Raw genomic sequence first — 18,882 nt, 5'->3', positions numbered from 1 at the left:
GTGTCTTCTTCGATCTATCAGTGTATGTCTACCAGCATGCCCATGTTATAATGGAAATTCTCTGTGCAGTCTTACCCAGTACCTGTCACTGTCATGTTACAATGACTTCATGACTGAGTATCCAGCTTTCCTACAGAACTTCCTTGCTCATCATCATTATTATGCCACTTTTGATTCCATCAGAGTTTGAAAAAGGTTCTCAGGGAACTTCTCCAGAAATTTGCAATAGTGGTATCATAAGTACTGGACTAAGATCACTTAGGTAGGCCTGGCTTCAGTAGGGATGAAGGTATCCCAGTGTCTGCGGGAAGCATCTGGCATCTTTATCCTTCTATGGCGTGAGAAGGTGTGTTGCCCAGCGGCAGAATTCTGTATATGACAGAGCTGCTTCGTGGCAGTTGGTAGTGTGAATGGAAAATGTGTAAAGTGTTTTTAGGTTTTTGGAGGACAGGCAGCATGTCGGTGCCAACTATTGTTGTGATGAAGAAACCCAAATCTAAATCGGTCTGTATGGTTGGATTGCTATGCTTAGTTTATTTAAAACATGGCATTTGGAGAGAGTTAAAATACCAGCACACTGTGTCTTTGCCTCTACTTTTTTTCTAAAGCAAATTGGTTGGGTCTATTTGCAAAAGCATTAGCTGTAGGAGAGCCAGTAAAGAGGCACATTTCTACTAGTGCCTATTGTGATAGGCCTTCTTTGTCATGTTAATTCTAGTAGAAATAATCATCTACATTGATTTATAAGGTTGGAATTGAATGGGGACATTGATTCAAAATAAAAGAACAGCCATAGACGTTTTGATTTATGTTGGTATTAAGGCAAATCCTTCGGCTTCAGTTTGTACAATCTGAGGTTGCTTGTCCAGTGGTTAGATGTCAAAATGTATTTAGCAATTTCTTGATGAAAGAAACAAACCCCTGATAGAATGTATAATTTTTTTTGGAGGGGGGAGGGGCTAGAACTGTAATTTTTTGCTTGTTATGTGGAGACTGCTACCTGCATGTCAGTGGTTCTTAGGTAAGAGAGGATTGCTTTAGATTGAAATAAATAACCTTATCAGTCCCTGATTTTATGAGACAAGAATGTAAACGTAGTGAGTAATCAGAGAGCATGTAAATAGTAGCAGATAATTTTTCAGAACCATTGGCACTTAGTTTGAAGGTGTCTTTCTTATTTAAGAGACTGAAACTCTTGCCCCAAGGAGTATGATATTCTCAGGGGTCAGTTATGATGTGAAGAAAAAAGTAACCTTTTGTCATAAAGGGGTTCCTACATCTAGTAATTATTGGTGGATTTACTTTGCTTCCTGCTATTCTTTGTTGTTCTCTCCAGACTGACATTGATGCCCCTTCCTCACCTCTCCCATAGTCCTCTCTGTGTTTCTTAATCACAACATGTGTCACACTGAGACCTAATTGTTCCCATATTTGGCTGTCTCTAACTTTACACCTTAAGCTACTTGAGGGCAAGACCAAAATCTTTCGCAGCATATAGCAGATAGGTATGCATACTCATTGTTGAGTAAATGAAATATTTCAGTGGCTATTGGGTCCCAAAAGCAGGCATAATGTACACCAGTATGCTGAGGAGGCCTCAGTTTTTAATCTGATTCCAACATTGCCACCTCACAGTGTACTGGTCTGGTTTTCCCATCTCTAATTTGACCAGGTTGGACCAGAGAGGCTATCTTCCAGTATGTTCTAAGTTTCAGTGATTTACTCATTTTGAATCACCAAAGTTACAATTTATTTCAAAGATAATTATTTCTAACTGATAACGTGTGTTCCCATAGGGAGCATGACTTCGGCAACTTCACCTATCATTCTGAAATGGGACCCCAAAAGTTTGGAAATCCGGACGCTAACAGTGGAAAGGCTGTTGGAGCCACTTGTTACACAGGTAAGGGATGCTTTGAAACCACTTTTTTATACATGTGTTTCTATTGTGATTATATCCTGACTCTTGAAAAAATTTAGACATCCTTAAAAGAGAATAAATCATGCCATAATTCCGATTACTGAATATATATTACTGCCTGAACTATGGGCAATCTCATTGCCCTATAACATTTGAAGTGGCTTTTAAAAACTATTTGTATGATTTTTGAAATTAAGGTGATGAGATAATTGAAGAGGGGTCCTTGGTGAAGGGGGCCCTCATTTACAGTAATGGATTCAAAGTCTAAATAAACTATTCCTCCTGCACTTTCAGATGCTAATGCACCGTTAGGAAAAACTGTGTTGACTATACAACAGCAATGTATATTTATTGAATTACTTTTCTTTCAGTTTACAAAGCAGAATTCATCCTGTTGGAGTGATGAGATGTTCCATTTTTGTGTTGTCACAGTTGTCACATTTCCACAAGATAACTGTCAACAGAAAAATATCATCAGGATTTTTAAGTGTTATAAGTTAATTTTTAGCGTCTTGTTAAGCATACTCTTTGCCATTTTAACTCTGAGATTCCTGGGATGTGAATTTTTTTTAACCAAATTATAATAGTTAGAGGCATTTGTATTGTCCTGTGGCTGCTATACCAAATTCCTATCTACTTCGTGGCTTGAAGCAGCACAAATTTATTATTCTAGAGGTCAAATATCCTAGTCAAGGTGTTGGTTGGCTTGCGTTTCTTCTGGAATTTCTAGAAGAAAATCCATTTTCTTGCTTTTCCCATCTTCTAGAAACCACATCACTTCTTTGACCCCTTTCTCTATATTCAAAGCCAGCAATGTAGCATCTTCAAATTTCTCTTGCACTCTGACCTTTGCTTCTGTCCTTGCATCCCATCTCTGAAATTGTCTTTCCTACTTCCTTCCAATAAGGACCCTTGTGATTATGTTCGGTCCACCCAAATACTCCAGAAAAATCCTCCCATCTCAAGATCCTTAACCCAATCACATCCAAAAAGGCTTCTATTGCCATTTAAGGTAACATATTTACAGTTTCCAGGGATTAGGATGGAGTTGCTTTGAGGACCATTATTCAGTCTGCCATAGTTTGCCCTCTGGCTCCCCAAAGATTCAGATCCTTCCTTTATGCAAAACACATTTCACCACATTCTCAGGTCTCCAAAAGTCTCAACCAATCATAGCATCAACTCAAGTTCAAAATATCATCTGAATTTCATCAGCTTAAAAGTCCCAAATTTCATTATCCAAATTATTTAAATTAGATATGGCTGAGGATCTCTTTATAATCTGTCCTTGAGCAGAGTTCCTCTCCATCTGTGTAGCTGTGAAACTACAAAACAAATTATATGTTCCCAAAATGCAATGGAGGGACAGGCATAGGATAACAGTTACAGACATTCCTACATAAAAAGGGATAAAGTGGAAGGAAAAAGGAGTTGCCAGTCTCAAGAAATGTAGAAATCTACATGGGAAAATTCCATTAGATTTCAAGGCCTGTGAATAATCCTCTGTGACTTGAGTCTGCTCTCTGGGCCTAGTCCAGAATTATTTCTTCATTTTCATGAAGGGTTGCACATATTTTCAACCAGGTATTCTTGTCAGCCATCTCCTACCTGTAGAATTTTGAGTGTCCATCAGCCTTCGTGCATTTCATCCCTTTTCTGACTATATCCGTCCAAGCTGATGGTGTTACCACTGTTGTAGGATTCTCAAGAACATTGTGATTTTCCTATGTACATCTCTAGGATTCACTCCATTAGAAAAACAGGCTCCTCTACAGATCTTTCTTGAATAATTTCATCTCCGTTTTTGGCCTCTGTTGAAGTGGCTGAGGGGATCCATGAACTACATGCCTAATCACTTCAAAGAGCCCTCCTTTCACTTGGACCTTTTAATCCTTATAAGGCACTAGGAAAATGTTATCCAGACATAAAATTGGCTTTCTCTTCAAGTATGCTTTCTTGAAAGCACGTCTCCTAATTTTAGCCTTTTGAAGTCTTCATAGGTTAAGAATTTTCCCAATCATCAAGTCCTGGTTTCTTTTGGCTTAATAGTTATTCCCTTTATTCATCTTTTTCCTCTCACATTTCACTATAAACAGCAACAAGAAACGAGGCCACTCTTTCAACACTTTGCTTAGAAATCTCCTCAGCTAAATATGTAAGTTCGTCACTTGTAATTCTGACTTCCACATAATTGTAGGAATCAGTCCAGCTGAGCTTTCTGCCACTATGAAACAAAGATTCTCTTTTCTCCGGTTTCCAATAACATGTTTCTCATTTCCTTCTGAGGCCTCACTAGCATCTCCTTTAATGTCCACATTTCTACCAACATCTATTTATGGCAACTTAGATATTCACCAAGAAGTTAAAGGTTTTCTCTACCATGCTCCTCACTTCCTTCTGCTGGTGAGTCTGCACCAGCAGAGCCTTTAACCAAATCTTTATTTTTAATAACAGTCTGTTCAAGGAGATCTAGAATTTTTGTATTATGCTTCTCAAAATTCTTCCAGCCTTTTCTCCTTACCAATTCCAAAGCCACTGTCTACATTTTTAGGTATTTGTTACTAGCAGTGCCCCACTTCCAAGTACCAAAATCTGTGTTAGTTTCCAATTGCTGCTATAACAAGTTTTCACAAATGTATTAGCTTAATATAAAACATTTATTGTATAGTCCTGGGGGTGAGAAGTTCTAAGACCAGTGTGGCTCTAGGGAAGCATCTAGTTCCTTGCCTGTTTCAGTGTCTGCAGTCCACCTGCATTCCTTGTTTGTGTCACCTTCTTCCATTTTAGAGCCAGCAGCACAATGCTCCAAATCTCTCCGATTTCAGCTTAAACTGTTATATTTCCTTCGATGAATCTTAACTCTACTGCTTCTCTCTTATGAAGGTCCTTGTGATTACACTGGGCTCACTCATATATTCCAGGATACTCTCTCCATCTTGACATCCTTAACCTAAGCACATCTGTAAATTCCCTTTTGCCATTTAAGGTAGCATATTTGCAAATTCCAGGGATTAGAATGTGGACATCTTTGTATGTAATTGGAGAACATTTTATGAGATTCATGCATATTTTTCATTCAGTCATGACTCTTGTTAGTTCTATAAAAATTTCTGTAAGAAGCACCTAATATTGACATGCCCCCCTTAATACTGATAGGAAGTATGTTGGCCACATACTCAGATTGTACCCTGGGGCCTAGAGCTGATTCATGAATTTTTAATGGTCTGCAGTAAGAACAAAATTGAGGATAAACACTTGAAATTTTTATAGGAATTTGACAGTAATTTTTTGTCTGCTGAACCTAAATATAAAATATGGACTTATAATTGTATATGTTTAATTTTTAAAATTATTAATTATGTTGTGTTTTACAAAATATTTGTCTGTGAGATATTGGAATAATAAAAATGTAGCCTTTCATCATAGATAGCTTGAGAAAGACTGGCTTAGGAGATACGTTGGAGTCAGAACAATCTGGTCTAAAAGGTACTTCTGCCAGATCAGTTAAAAAGTGAGTGACCTTTTCCTAGCCTTAGAGTTTACACTTAAGAGTACATATAAGTATGTTTAATCCTTATCATACAGATTAAATGAAAGAAAATATTAGAATACAGTATCTGGTATAAAACAAACTGAGTAAATGTAGCTTCTATTTTTCCTGTTTGATGGCTATATATTCAGGCTCATGCTAGTCATAAACCAATACTGTATAATTTATGAGAAGGATATAAGTGAATTAGGCATGGGCTAGCACAATATTACACTTATATAGCCTTATGTATTAAAATTTATATACTTATATTTTACCCTTGAATTTAGCTTATCTAAATAATAGCACATCTAAGAATATAATTAAAAATTCTTTTTGGCCGGGTGTGGTAGCTCATGCCTGTAATCCCAGCACTTTGAGAGGCCAAGGCAAGAAGATCACTTGAAGTCAGGAGTTCGAGATTAGCCTGGCTAACATGGCAAAACCCCATCTCTACTAAAAATACAAAAATTAGCCAGGCATGGTGGTGCATGCCTGTAAACTCAGCTACTCAGGAGGCTGAGGCAGGAGAATCACTTGAACCCTGGAGGCAGAGGTTGCAGTGAGCCAAGATCATGCCACTGCACTCCAGCCTGGGCGACAGAGCAAGACTCCATCTCAAAAAAAAAAAAAAAAAAGTCTTTTTCATATACCTTTTAGTCCAATTATCTAAAGTCCTTCTGTTGCAGCCAAAAGCAATGCATTAAAATATTTTCTCAAATTAAGGACAGTGAAGTGGCTAATTCATATTTGTTCACATAATACAGTAGAATGCTTAAAACTTTTCTTGAATTTCATACAGAGATTTGGCACTGTAAGTAGTCTTAACATCCTTCCAGTCTCCTATCTATGTGCCTTATATTTCGTCTTAGTATTCCATACTGATTTAAAAAAATTAAATATGTGAATTTTAAGATGGGATTTTTCATATGATATTACTTCCCTACAATACATGACTGTGTTATCAATACTAACTAATTCTTCCCTTGGAATTAAACCTTCATGATAGGACTGATGTGACTGTTGACCCTTAAAGGACTTATGAATACGAAAGAAGAGATAAGGGAATATTAGCTATAAACTTCTTACTCAACATTTAAAGCAAAATGGAACTGTGAGAGGGAACCAAACCAAGGCCCCAGTTGTATCAAACACATACACACAACTTTATGAGTTGAACAAAATTCATAGCAATATGCAATGATACAGTATGCTCATAGCTATCCCACAGTTTCTAATAAGGATGGATAAGGGACGAGATGAAAAACAGAAGTTATGGGGTTCTGAGTAAAATTCTTTCACTGTCATGAGAAAAACGACATTAGGAATTTACTGTTGATGAATATTTATAAAATATCCCACAAAACCTTACCTCATATCAATAATGATATATATGAGGCCTATACATTTATTTTATAATGTTGAAATGGCAAGATTCCTTTTGGAGAAATTGTACATTATTAAAATTATGAAACTGCTAATGAGAAGGGATTCATCTTAGGAAGTTTAGTCCTTGAAAGTGTCTGAACTTTTTATAAATTCAAAAAAGGAAGGAGTTTCAATAGGTTACATTCTGTATTAAGAAGCTTTATTAGAAAACTAACACAATTTATTAGGCAACTTTATTACAAAACTAAAAAAAATTATTAGGAAATTAAGAAACACTCTTAGATAACTCTTAGAACCAAAAGGAAATTACAAACTATATATGAGTTAGTGAAAAAGAAGATCCCTTCCTAACAAAATAGACATATCCGGTAAAAGCAATCATCAGCATAGAATTTTAGCTTTAGATAGCTTTGAAGAAAGAAAAGAGATTAAAAAATAAACTATGAATCTTAAGGAATTAGAAAAAAACATCAAAAGAAACTAGGAAAACAGAATTTAATAACAATGAAAACTGGAATCAGTAGAATAGAATGCAAATGTAAAAATGGCTAAATAAACTCAAAATTTGATTATTCTTTGAAATGGCCAACATAAACTCCTTGAGGCACAAATTATGGAAAATATATAAAGAAAGAATATATAAAATTATAAATGAGAAAGCAGAAGTAACTCCAGAAACAAGAAAGGTTAAAAGAAGTACAGTAGAATATTAGGTGTGGCTCTGCACTGATGAAGCATGAACATCTAAAGGAAGGGAATGAGTTCCTAGAAAAAAATAAATTACTAAAATATTTTCAAGAGAAAGTAGAAAACTGTAGTATGCCATTTAAATACTAGAGCTGTTTAAAGATCAGTTGTCAAAAAAGCACCAGAACAGATGGATGTTTAGTTGAATATTACCAGACGCTTGTAACGCTGATATTCCAATGTTCTTTAAACGATTCCAACCGTAGAAAAATATAGAGAATGTTAATCATTTTTTAGAGAATCATAATTTTAACATTAAAAATTTAAGTCACATTCTAAAACTTTTTAAAGAAAAAGACAATGATGGTTCTATCTGATTTGAAAATTTAAATGCAAAAAAGAACCCTAAATAAGCTATTAGTAAATAGCACCCAGCAGTATATGAAAAGATCAGCATATGTGTGAAAAAATAGGATTTTTAAAGAATATAATGGTGGCCTATATTTAGAAAACAAATAAAAATACTTTAGTATATCAATAGATTAAATCATTAGATACTAAAAAGATATTTACTAGAATTTTGCAGTTATTTCTAATAAAAATTCTAAGATTAGGATCAATCTTTTAAAATAATGTACCATGTAAATTTTGGAAAAGGACTAATAAAGCCCTCTTTGGGATATAATTTTTATATCATTACAAGTAACATGAAAATTAGGTTAGGTTGCTAGATATAAGATAAATATACAAAAAATAATTTCGTATCTATTCAAAGGGAAAGAATTCAAAAGAAAGATATTTCTTTATAATTGAAAAATTATAAGGTCAATTATTTTTTTCTGTATGAAGTGCATATTAATGTTTTAATTTCATTTGCAATTTTGTAATTTATTATATCATTGGAGCAGAGATTGTGGATGCATAGGCTTTAGAGTCAGAGAGGCTCAATTGTGAATCCTGTATTCATGGTGATAGCTTCAGTAGATTACTTAACCACTCCTTAAATGTAAAATATAGATAATAATAACTTCTACATCATAACAGTATTGAAAGGATAAGTGAGACGGTTTAAAGGGACTAGAAATGCCTAATGGTATGCCTATAGTAATACAGGCTTGCTTTCAGTACCATTTTCTTTACCATTTAATGGTAATGGCTTTCACTTAATAAAACATAGGTGTCATATCTAATACAGGGATTCATTTGGATACTTTTTAGAAAAAATGTTTTAATGGAGATTTATAAAAACATTAATTTGCTTATTGCATTAACAAAAGATAATTAAAACAGAAATCTCTGAAGTTATTGAGAATTCAACCTTTACCTTTTCAGGAAGCTAATGAAGCACTGGCCATCAAAATGAGACAGAATAGAATTTGCTGAAATTTTGTTCTTTTTTTAAAATAGAAGATGAACCTGAAACTTAATAAATAACACTAAACATCTGATAAAAGAATATCATTGATGTTTAATGAGCTGTTCTAAAGTAGCCAAATAGGGAAGGACCCTCCTAAGAAGAGGAGCTCTCTTTAATCATTTCCAATATTATTTTGAGTAATGTTCATGGGGCCCTATGAAATTAGGCTCTGGTGAATTTTATAGTTGAACCATTTTAAATTTTACTCCAAAATTTAATAATTATCTCAAGCGAAATAATGAGCACTTTATATATTTTAAAAACATTTTAAAATTAAAAATTTCAATTTTATATTTTTAAAAAGTAATCAATTTTCTCCCTCTTTATATATAATTTATTATAACAGGAGTAAATTTTTTGTGACTCACAACAATAGTTCATTACTTTAGTGCAATTAAAATCAGGGAAACAGGAGGTTCAGATTTAAAATTAGAAGATTTAGAGCTGTAAGTGATTCCAGGAATAAATGAACACTTAGAAGCAAAGTAACTTCTGAGAGTTGATCCAATGCCTCCTTTTTTTTTGTTTTTGCTACACCACACACTTTCTTACAGAATTTACAAAATATAGCATTTTATGCAAGAATTTACTGAAATAATCAAAATATAAACTGAGGCATCATTATACTCATTTTTCCATCTATCCAGAGAATATCATTATTGAGAGTCACCGTAATTCATGGTTTACTCATGATATTGATAAATGAATACATTTGGGTGGTTTCTATGGTGACACTACAGTGTTACCATAAGTTGTGCATGCATTTTTGTCAACGAATTGAAATTGCCAGAAAGGTAAAGGATGTGCTAAAAGTGAATGATATGAACTCGATTAAGACTGTTTGATCTCGGGGGAGGAGCCAAGATGGCCGAATAGGAACAGCTCCGGTCTACAGCTCCCAGCGTGAGCGATGCAGAAGACGGGTGATTTCTGCATTTCCATCTGAGGTACCGTGTTCATCTCACTAGGGAGTGCCAGACAGTGGGCGCAGGTCAGTGGGTGAGTGCACCGTGCACCAGCCGAAGCAGGGGCGAGGCATTGCCTCACTCAGGAAGTGCAAGGGGTCAGGGAGTTCCCTTTCCAGGGGTGACAGACGGCACCTGGAAAATCGGGCCACTCCCACCCGAATACTGTGCTTTTCCGAAGGGCTTAGGAAACAGTGCCCCAGGAGAGTATAGCCCGCACCTGGCTAGAGGGTCCTACGCCCACGGAGTCTTGCTGATTGCTAGCACAGCCATCTGAGATCAAACAGCAAGTCGGCAGCGAGGCTAGGGGAGGGGCACCCACCATTGCCCAGGCTCGCTTCCGTAAAAAAAGCAGCCTGGAAGCTTGAACTGGGTGGAGCCCACCACAGCTCAAGGAGGCCTGCCTGCCTCTGTAGGCTCCACGTCTGGGGGCAGGGCACAGACAAACAAAAAGACAGCAGTAACCTCTGCAGACTTAAATGTCCCTGTCTGACAGCTTTGAGGAGAGCAGTGGTTCTCCCAGCACGCAGCTGGAGATCTGAGAACGGGCAGACTGCCTCCTCAAGTGGGTCCCTGACCCCTGACCCCCGAGCAGCCTAACTGGGAGGCACCCCCCAGCAGGGGCAGACTGACACCTCACACGGCCGACCAGGTACTCCAACAGACCTGCAGCTGAGGGTCCTGTCTGTTAGAAGGAAAACTAACCGAAAGGACATCCACACCAAAAACCCATCTGTACATCACCATCATCAAAGACCAAAAGTAGATAAAACCACAAAGATGGGGAAAAAACAGAGCAGAAAAACTGGAAACTCTAAAAAGCAGAGTACTTCTCCTCCTCCAAAGGAACGCAGTTCCTCACCAGCAACGGAACAAAGCTGGACGGAGAATGACTTTGACGAGCTGAGAGAAGAAGGCTTCAGATGATCAAATTACTCCGAGCTACGGGAGGATATTCAAACCAAAGGCAAAGAAGTTGAAAACTTTGAAAAAAATTTAGAAGAATGTATAACTAGAATAACCAATACAGAGAAGTGCTTAAAGGAGCTGATGGAGCTGAAAACCAAGGCTCGAGAACTACGTCAAGAATGCAGAAGCCTCAGGAGCCGATGCGATCAAATGGAAGAAAGGGTATCAGCCCTGGAAGATGAAATGAATGAAATGAAGCGAGAAGGGAAGTTTAGAGAAAAAAGAATAAAAAGAAACGAGCAAAGCCTCCAAGAAATGTGGGACTATGTGAAAAGACCAAATCTACATCTGATTGGTGTACCTGAAAGTGACGGGGAGAATGGAAACAAGTTGGAAAACACTCTGCAGGATATTATCCAGGAGAACTTCCCCAATCTAGCAAGGCAGGCCAACATTCAGATTCAGGAAATACAGAGAACGCCACAAAGATACTCCTCGAGAAGAGCAAATCCAAGACACATAATTGTCAGATTCACCAAAGTTGAAATGAAGGAAAAAATGTTAAGGGCAGCCAGAGAGAAAGGTCGGGTTACCATCAAAGGGAAGCCCATCAGACTAACAGCGGATCTCTTGGCAGAAACCCTACAAGCCAGAAGAGAGTGGGGGCCAATATTCAACATTTTTAAAGAAAAGAATTTTCAACCCAGAATTTCATATCCAGCCAAACTAAGCTTTATAAGTGAAGGAGAAATAAAATACTTTACAGACAAGCAAATGCTGAGAGATTTTGTCACCACCAGGCCTGCCCTAAAAGAGCTCCTGAAGGAAGCGCTAAACATGGAAAAGTACAACCGGTACCAGCCACTGCAAAATCATGCCAAAATGTAAAGACCATCGAGACTAGGAAGAAACTGCATCAACTAACGAGCAAAATAACCAGGTAACATCATAATGACAGGATCAAATTCACACATAACAATATTAACTTTAAATGTAAATGGACTAAATGCTCCAATTAAAAGACACAGACTGGCAAATTGGATAAAGACTCAAGACCCATCAGTGTGCTGTATTCAGGAAACCCATCTCACATGCAGAGACACACATAGGCTCAAAATAAAAGGATGGAGGAAGATCTACCAAGCAAATGGAAAGCAAAAAAAGGCAGGGGTTGCAATCCTAGTCTCTGATAAAACAGACTTTAAACCAACAAAGACCAAAAGAGACAAAGAAGGCCATTACATAATGGTAAAGGGATTAATTCAACGAGAAGAGCTAACTATCCTAAATATATATGCACCCAATACTGGGGCACCCAGATTCATAAAGCAAGTCCTGAGTGACCTACAAAGAGACTTAGACTCCCACACATTAATAATGGGAGACTTTAACACCCCACTGTCAACATTAGACAGATCAACGAGACAGAAAGTCAATAAGGATACCCAGGAATTGAACTCAGCTCTGCACCAAGTGGACCTAATAGACATCTACAGAACTCTCCACCCCAAATCAACAGAATATACATTTTTTTCAGCACCACACCACACCTATTCCAAAATTGACCACATACTTGGAAGTAAAGCTCTCCTCAGTAAATGTAAAAGAAAAGAAATTATAACAAACTATCTCTCAGATCACAGTGCAATCAAGCTAGAACTCAGGATTAAGAATCTCACTCAAAACCGCTCAACTACATGGAAACTGAACAACCTGCTCCTGAATGACTACTGGGTACATAATGAAATGAAGGCAGAAATAAAGATATTCTTTGAAACCAACGAGAACCAAGACACAACATACCAGAATCTCTGGGATGCATTCAAAGCAGTGTGTAGAGGGAAATTTATAGCACTAAATGCCCAGAAGAGAAAGCAGGAAAGATCCAAAATTGACACCCTAACATCACAATTAAAAGAACTAGAAAAGCAAGAGCAAACACATTCAAAAGCTAGCAGAAGGCAAGAAATAACTAAAATCAGAGCAGAACTGAAGGAAATAGAGACACAAAAAACCCTTCAAAAAATTAATGAATCCAGGAGCTGGTTTTTTGAAAGGATCAACAAAATTGATAGACCGCTAGCAAGATTAATGAAGAAAAAAAGAGAGAAGAATCAAATAGATGCAATAAAAAATGATAAAGGGGATATCACCACTGATCCCGCAGAAATACAAACTACCATCAGAGAATATTACAAACACCTCTACGCAAATGAACTAGAAAATCTAGAAGAAATAGATAAATTCCTGGACACATACACCCTCCCGAGACTAAACCAGGAAGAAGTTGAATCTCTGAATAGACCAATAACAGGAGCTGAAATTGTGGCAATAATCAATAGCTTACCAACCAAAAAAAGTCCAGGACTAGATGTGTTCACAGCCGAATTCTACCAGAGGTACAAGTTGGAGCTGGTACCATTCCTTCTGAAACTATTCCAATCAATAGAAAAAGAGGGAATCCTCCCTAACTCATTTTATGAGGCCAGCATCATCCTGATACCAAAGCCTGGCAGAGACACAACCAAAAAAGAGAATTTTAGACCAATATCCTTGATGAACATTGATGCAAAAATCCTCAATAAAATACTGGCAAACAGAATCCAGCAGCACATCAAAAAGCTTATCCACCATGATCAAGTGGGCTTCATCCCTGGGATGCAAGGCTGGTTCAATATACGCAAATCAATAAATGTAATCCAGCATATAAACAGAACCAAAGACAAAAACCACATGATTATCTCAATAGATGCAGAAAAGGCCTTTGACAAAATTCAACAACCCTTCATGCTAAAAACTCTCAATAAATTAGGTATTGATGGGACGTATCTCAAAATAATAAGAGCTATCTATGACAAACCCACAGCCAATATCATACTGAATGGGCAAAAACTGGAAGCACTCCCTTTGAAAACTGGCACAAGACAGGGATGCCCTCTCTCACCACTTCTATTCAACATAGTGTTGGAAGTTCTGGCCAGGGCAATTAGGCAGGAGAAGGAAATAAAGGGTATTCAATTAGGAAAAGAGGAAGTCAAATTGTCCCTGTTTGCAGATGACATGATTGTGTATCTAGAAAACCCCATCATCTGAGCCCAAAATCTCCTTAAGCTGATAAGCAACTTCAGCAAAGTCTCAGGATACAAAATCAATGTACAAAAATCACAAGCATTCTTATACATCAATAACAGACAAACAGAGAGCCAAATCATGAGTGAACTCCCATTCATAATTGCTTCAAAGAGAATAAAATACCTAGGAATCCATCTTACAAGGGATGTGAAGGACCTCTTCAAGGAGAACTACAAACCACTGCTCAAGGAAATAAAAGAGGATACAAACAAATGGAAGAACATTCCATGCTCATGGGTAGGAAGAATCAATATCATGAAAATGGCCATCCTTCCCAAGGTAATTTACAGATTCAATGCCATCCCCATCAAGCTGCCAATGACTTTCTTCACAGAATTGGAAAAAACTACTTTAAAGTTCATATGGAACCAAAAAAGAGCCCGCATCGCCAAGTCAATCCTAAGGCAAAAGAACAAAGCTGGAGGCATCACAGTACCTGACTTCAAACTATACTACAAGGCTACAGTAACCAAAACAGCATGGTACTGGTACCAAAACAGAGATATAGATCAATGGAACAGAACAGAGCCGTCAGAAATAATGCCACATATCTACAACTATCTGATCTTTGGCAAACCTGACAAAAATGAGCAATGGGGAAAGGATTCCCTATTTTATAAATGGTGCTTGGAAAACTGGCTAGCCATATGTAGAAAGCTGAAACTGGATCCCTTCCTTACACCTTATACAAAAATCAATTCAAAATGGATTAAAGGCTTAAACATTAGACCTAAAACCATAAAAACCCTAGAAGAAAACCTAGGCATTACCATTCAGGACATAGGCTTGGGCAAGGACTTCATGTCTAAAACACCAAAAGCAATGGCAACAAAAGCCAAAATTGACAAATGGGATCTAATTAAACTAAAGAGCTTCTGCACAGCAAAGGAAACTACCATCAGAGTGAACAGGCAACCTACAAAATGGGAGAAAATTTTCGCAACCTACTCATCTGACAAAGGGCTAATATCCAGAATCTACAATGAACTCCAACAAATTCAGAAGAAAAAAACAAACAACCCCATCAAAAAGTGGGCGAAGGACATGAACAGACACTTCTCAAAAGAAGACATTTATGCAGCCAAAAAACACATGAAAAAATGCTCACCATCACTGGCCATCAGAGAAATGCAAATCAAAACCACAATGAGATACCATCTCACACCAGTTAGAATGGCAATCATTAAAAAGTCAGGAAACAACAGGTGCTGGAGAGGATGTGGAGAAATAGGAACACTTTTACACTGTTGGTGGGACTGTAAACTAGTTCAACCCTTGTGGAAGTCAGTGTGGCGATTCCTCAGGGATCTAGAACTAGAAATTCCATTCGACCCAGCCATCCCATTACTGGGTATATACCCAAAGGACTATAAATCATGCTGCTATAAAGACACATGCACACGTATGTTTATTGTGGCATTATTCACAATAGCAAAGACTTGGAACCAACCCAAATGTCCAACAATGATAGACTGGATTAAGCAAATGTGGCACATATACACCATGGAATACTATGCAGCCATAAAAAATGATGAGTTCATGTCCTTTGTAGGGACATGGATGAAATTGGAAATCATCATTCTTGGTAAACTATCGCAAGAACAAAAAACCAAACACCACATATTCTCACTCATAGGTGGGAATTGAACAATGAGAACACATGGACACAGGAAGGGGAACATCACACTTCAGGGACTGTTGTGGGGTGGGGGGAGGGGGGAGGGATAGCATTGGGAGATATACCTAATGCTAGATGACGAGTTAGTGGGTGCAGCGCACCAGCATGGCACATGTATGCATATGGAACTTACCTGCACATTGCGCACATGTACCCTAAAACATAAAGTATAATAATAATAATAATAATAATGAAAAAATAAAATAAATTGAAAAAAAGAATAAGAATTTTAAAATTAAAAAAAAAAGACTTTGATCTTTGATCTACGTCATGTATAGTATGATTAACCCATTGCCAAGTATATTTTCCCATTTTTATTTATTTACCTTTATTTTCATACTAGATATCATTTTCATTTTTGGATGATATTTTTCTTGCCTTGAAAAGTATTTCAGATTGTCTGTCTTTAAAGAAGGTTTTGGGGCCAGGAGCATTAGCTCATGTCTGTAATCCCAACATTTTGGGAGGCCAAGGCAAGAGCATCACTTGAGGCCAGGAGTTTGAGACCAACCTGGGAAAAACAGTGAGACCAGTCTCTACTAAAAGTTTCTAAATAAAAGTTATCCAGGTGTGGTGGCACGTGCCAGCTGCTCTGGAGGCTGAGAGAAGAGAATTGCTTCAGCCCAGGAGTCCCAGGTTACAGTAAGCTATGATGGTGCCAGTGCACTCTAGCCTGAGCAACAGCATGAGACCCCATCTCTAAAAAGAATAATAATAAAGAAAATTTGGGGGTGAATGAAGTACCTTAAGTATCATAAGTTTATTGAAAACTGCTAAATCTCTGCATCTTTCCTTGTCAAATAAATACATATGTATGTATACATACATACATATTACATACAAATAGTATGTGTATATACACACACAAGTAGTATGTATGTATACAAATAGCATGTTTACAAATACAAATACTATGTATATATAGTATATATTTGTATATATGTATGTGTGTATAGTATATATGTGTATATACATATGTATGTATATACATATGTATGTATACCATATATGTGTATGTATATAGTATACATACACACATATGTGAACAGAATTTGAATATAAGTAACTAAGTTGTGATTTATAAATTTACCTGTATTACATATATTAATATTTAATTGAAAGACTATAAAATATTTTTATTGTTTTATAAATATGGTTTTGTCTTTTAATATGAACATTTCTTAAGTTGCTATGTTTTTACAGTAGGTATGTATACCCAAAGTAGTTAATATATTGGAAGCACTTCTTTGAATTGAGGTCCTCTGGTGGTTTGTTTGGTAGTTAGTGTGTTTCCACTTCTGAAATAGGTGTTTAATTAACCAGTGCGTAGTCTGGAATTAGATTAATATCTGTTTTGGGATTATGCTCAATATTTTAATGTCTGCCACCAGATGGGAGTGATACTCTTTCTGTTATATGACCAGCTGTGTTGGCCATGTTTTGAAACTTGAGTAATGTACAGAACCCTTTTAAAATAAGGAAAAAAGGAAAAAAAGCCCCAAATTCCAAAGTGGGCTTCAACTAGTATAAACATGGAATTATGTAATGGATGTGTTTATCCATAAAGAAATTTACAAAAGAAGTACAAAAAATAGAAAAACAAAGCAATTAAAATCAACATCAACTTGATGGATGATGCTGTTCTGCTGAAATTAAATCACTGTGTATGACGTAAATGTTGGTGGTGACTGCTCTAGCTCCCTGTCTTTTGTGTTTGGTGAACACACACCACCCTGTGCCATGTGATAAGTCACTTCTTTCCTCACCTTTAGAACCACCTACTGCAAATCACAGCTACTTAGTGCACCATGGTATCATTGCACTCTGTTTAGCATAAATAAATTTTCGCAGTTAACATGTGACATCTGCCCTTGTTCCCTTCTTATTAGCCTAGGGAAATGAAAGTTAAGTAGCAAAACTTGTGATAGTTTTAGAATACAAGCTAACTATATTAACATTGATAAAACTACCTTGTCTTCCATCAAAATATTTACTTTAAATAATTTCTAGTATAAACACAGTGATTATTTTATGAATGCTAATAAAAGAAATGCCATTTAGTAGAAGACAAATGAGGAGTCTATGAAATGACTGTGTTTAATGTAGTACTCAATTGATTAAATCTTATTTTTAATTTAAAAAGACATTCTTGGGGTTTCCCCCACAAGATACTAAGGCCCAGTTCATCAATCCTGGTTTCTCTTATTTCTCTTACAAGTTGTAGGTTGGGGCTCACCCATAGGGGTGATCTAAGATGCTGGACTAGATTTTCAAGACTGCTTTCATTAGAATCTTTGCTTTGCACACTCATTACTGCTGTGGTCTTAGGAGGAGCTCCTCTCAATGAGTATGCAACTGACGACAGATAATCCCTGAAGAGAAAAAGGGGAGAGGTGCTAATGTTTCTTGAGTAGGTACTAAATGCCTGGTGCTGACCTAGGTATTTCCATTACTTCTTGTGTCAACCTGGTAAGATCAATATTGTTTTATTTTCTTACAGATTAAAAAAAAAGATAGATCACATAATTAAAGGTCTAAGGTGAGTTAGACTGAGTAGATCTGAAGCTCCTAAGGAAAATGTGGGCTGAAAATACTGAAATGGTAAGTTGGGAGTACATTAATCATGGAGAATGTGAAGGGTAAAAGGGAAGAGAGTAAGGAAATAAATAGGTGAGGAGGGAAGAACTACCAATATTAAACAGACAAAGGAAAGGAAACAAGCAGAAGATGGAACAGATTTTTAGAGTAAGGATTTAGTACCTTTTCTTGTTTGTATCACCTAATCTTTGTCCAAATCTGCTGTTTGCTGACATGCACACAATGCCTAAACAAATTCCTTGACATTCACATGAATAAATTAAACTAAAACCCATTTTTTCCTATTAAATGGTTAATGCATATGAATATGCACTCTTCCTTTTATTTTGTTTTGCAGTAAAATCAAACCTTAAAAGTATTTGCCATTTCAGTGAATACTTAGCAAATACTTTCAATGGGAAAAAATGGAATTTAAAACTACATTTAAAATGCAAGTAATGTCAGAGAAAAATAATGATATCTTTATGTGCTTGAAATGGGACAATTAGTGAAATCTTATGCATGCTAATTCAAAAATTTCAAGGGAAAGATTTGGGGAGGTTAGCTAACAAAATTGCTTTTAACTATTTTGGATAATGTAGAAACATTATCTGAACTGGAGACCAAAAAATCCATTACACCAAGCAGGAAAATGCCTACAAAGGGACAGAATTGAAT

At 36.6% G+C, this 18,882-nt stretch overlaps 1 protein-coding gene across 8 annotated transcripts in view; it reads left to right on the top strand.

The window, feature by feature from the left end:
* The window catches only part of CTNNA2 (catenin alpha 2), a 1,140,166-nt gene that overhangs the window by 138,195 nt on the left and 983,089 nt on the right, over positions 1-18,882 (top strand). For all 8 annotated transcript variants that reach the window (NM_001133576.1, XM_063713280.1, XM_024241972.3 and 5 more), the window contains 1 exon segment: positions 1,797-1,903. In NM_001133576.1, coding sequence (NP_001127048.1) covers positions 1,802-1,903 — 102 coding nt within the window. In that variant the 5' untranslated portion in view covers positions 1,797-1,801.

The sequence above is a fragment of the Pongo abelii genome, chromosome 12, assembly GCF_028885655.2.
Source record: "Pongo abelii isolate AG06213 chromosome 12, NHGRI_mPonAbe1-v2.0_pri, whole genome shotgun sequence".
Taxonomy (NCBI): Eukaryota; Metazoa; Chordata; class Mammalia; order Primates; family Hominidae; genus Pongo; species Pongo abelii.
Note: the sequence above shows the minus strand (reverse complement) of the source record. Positions and strands in the feature narration are given on the sequence as shown.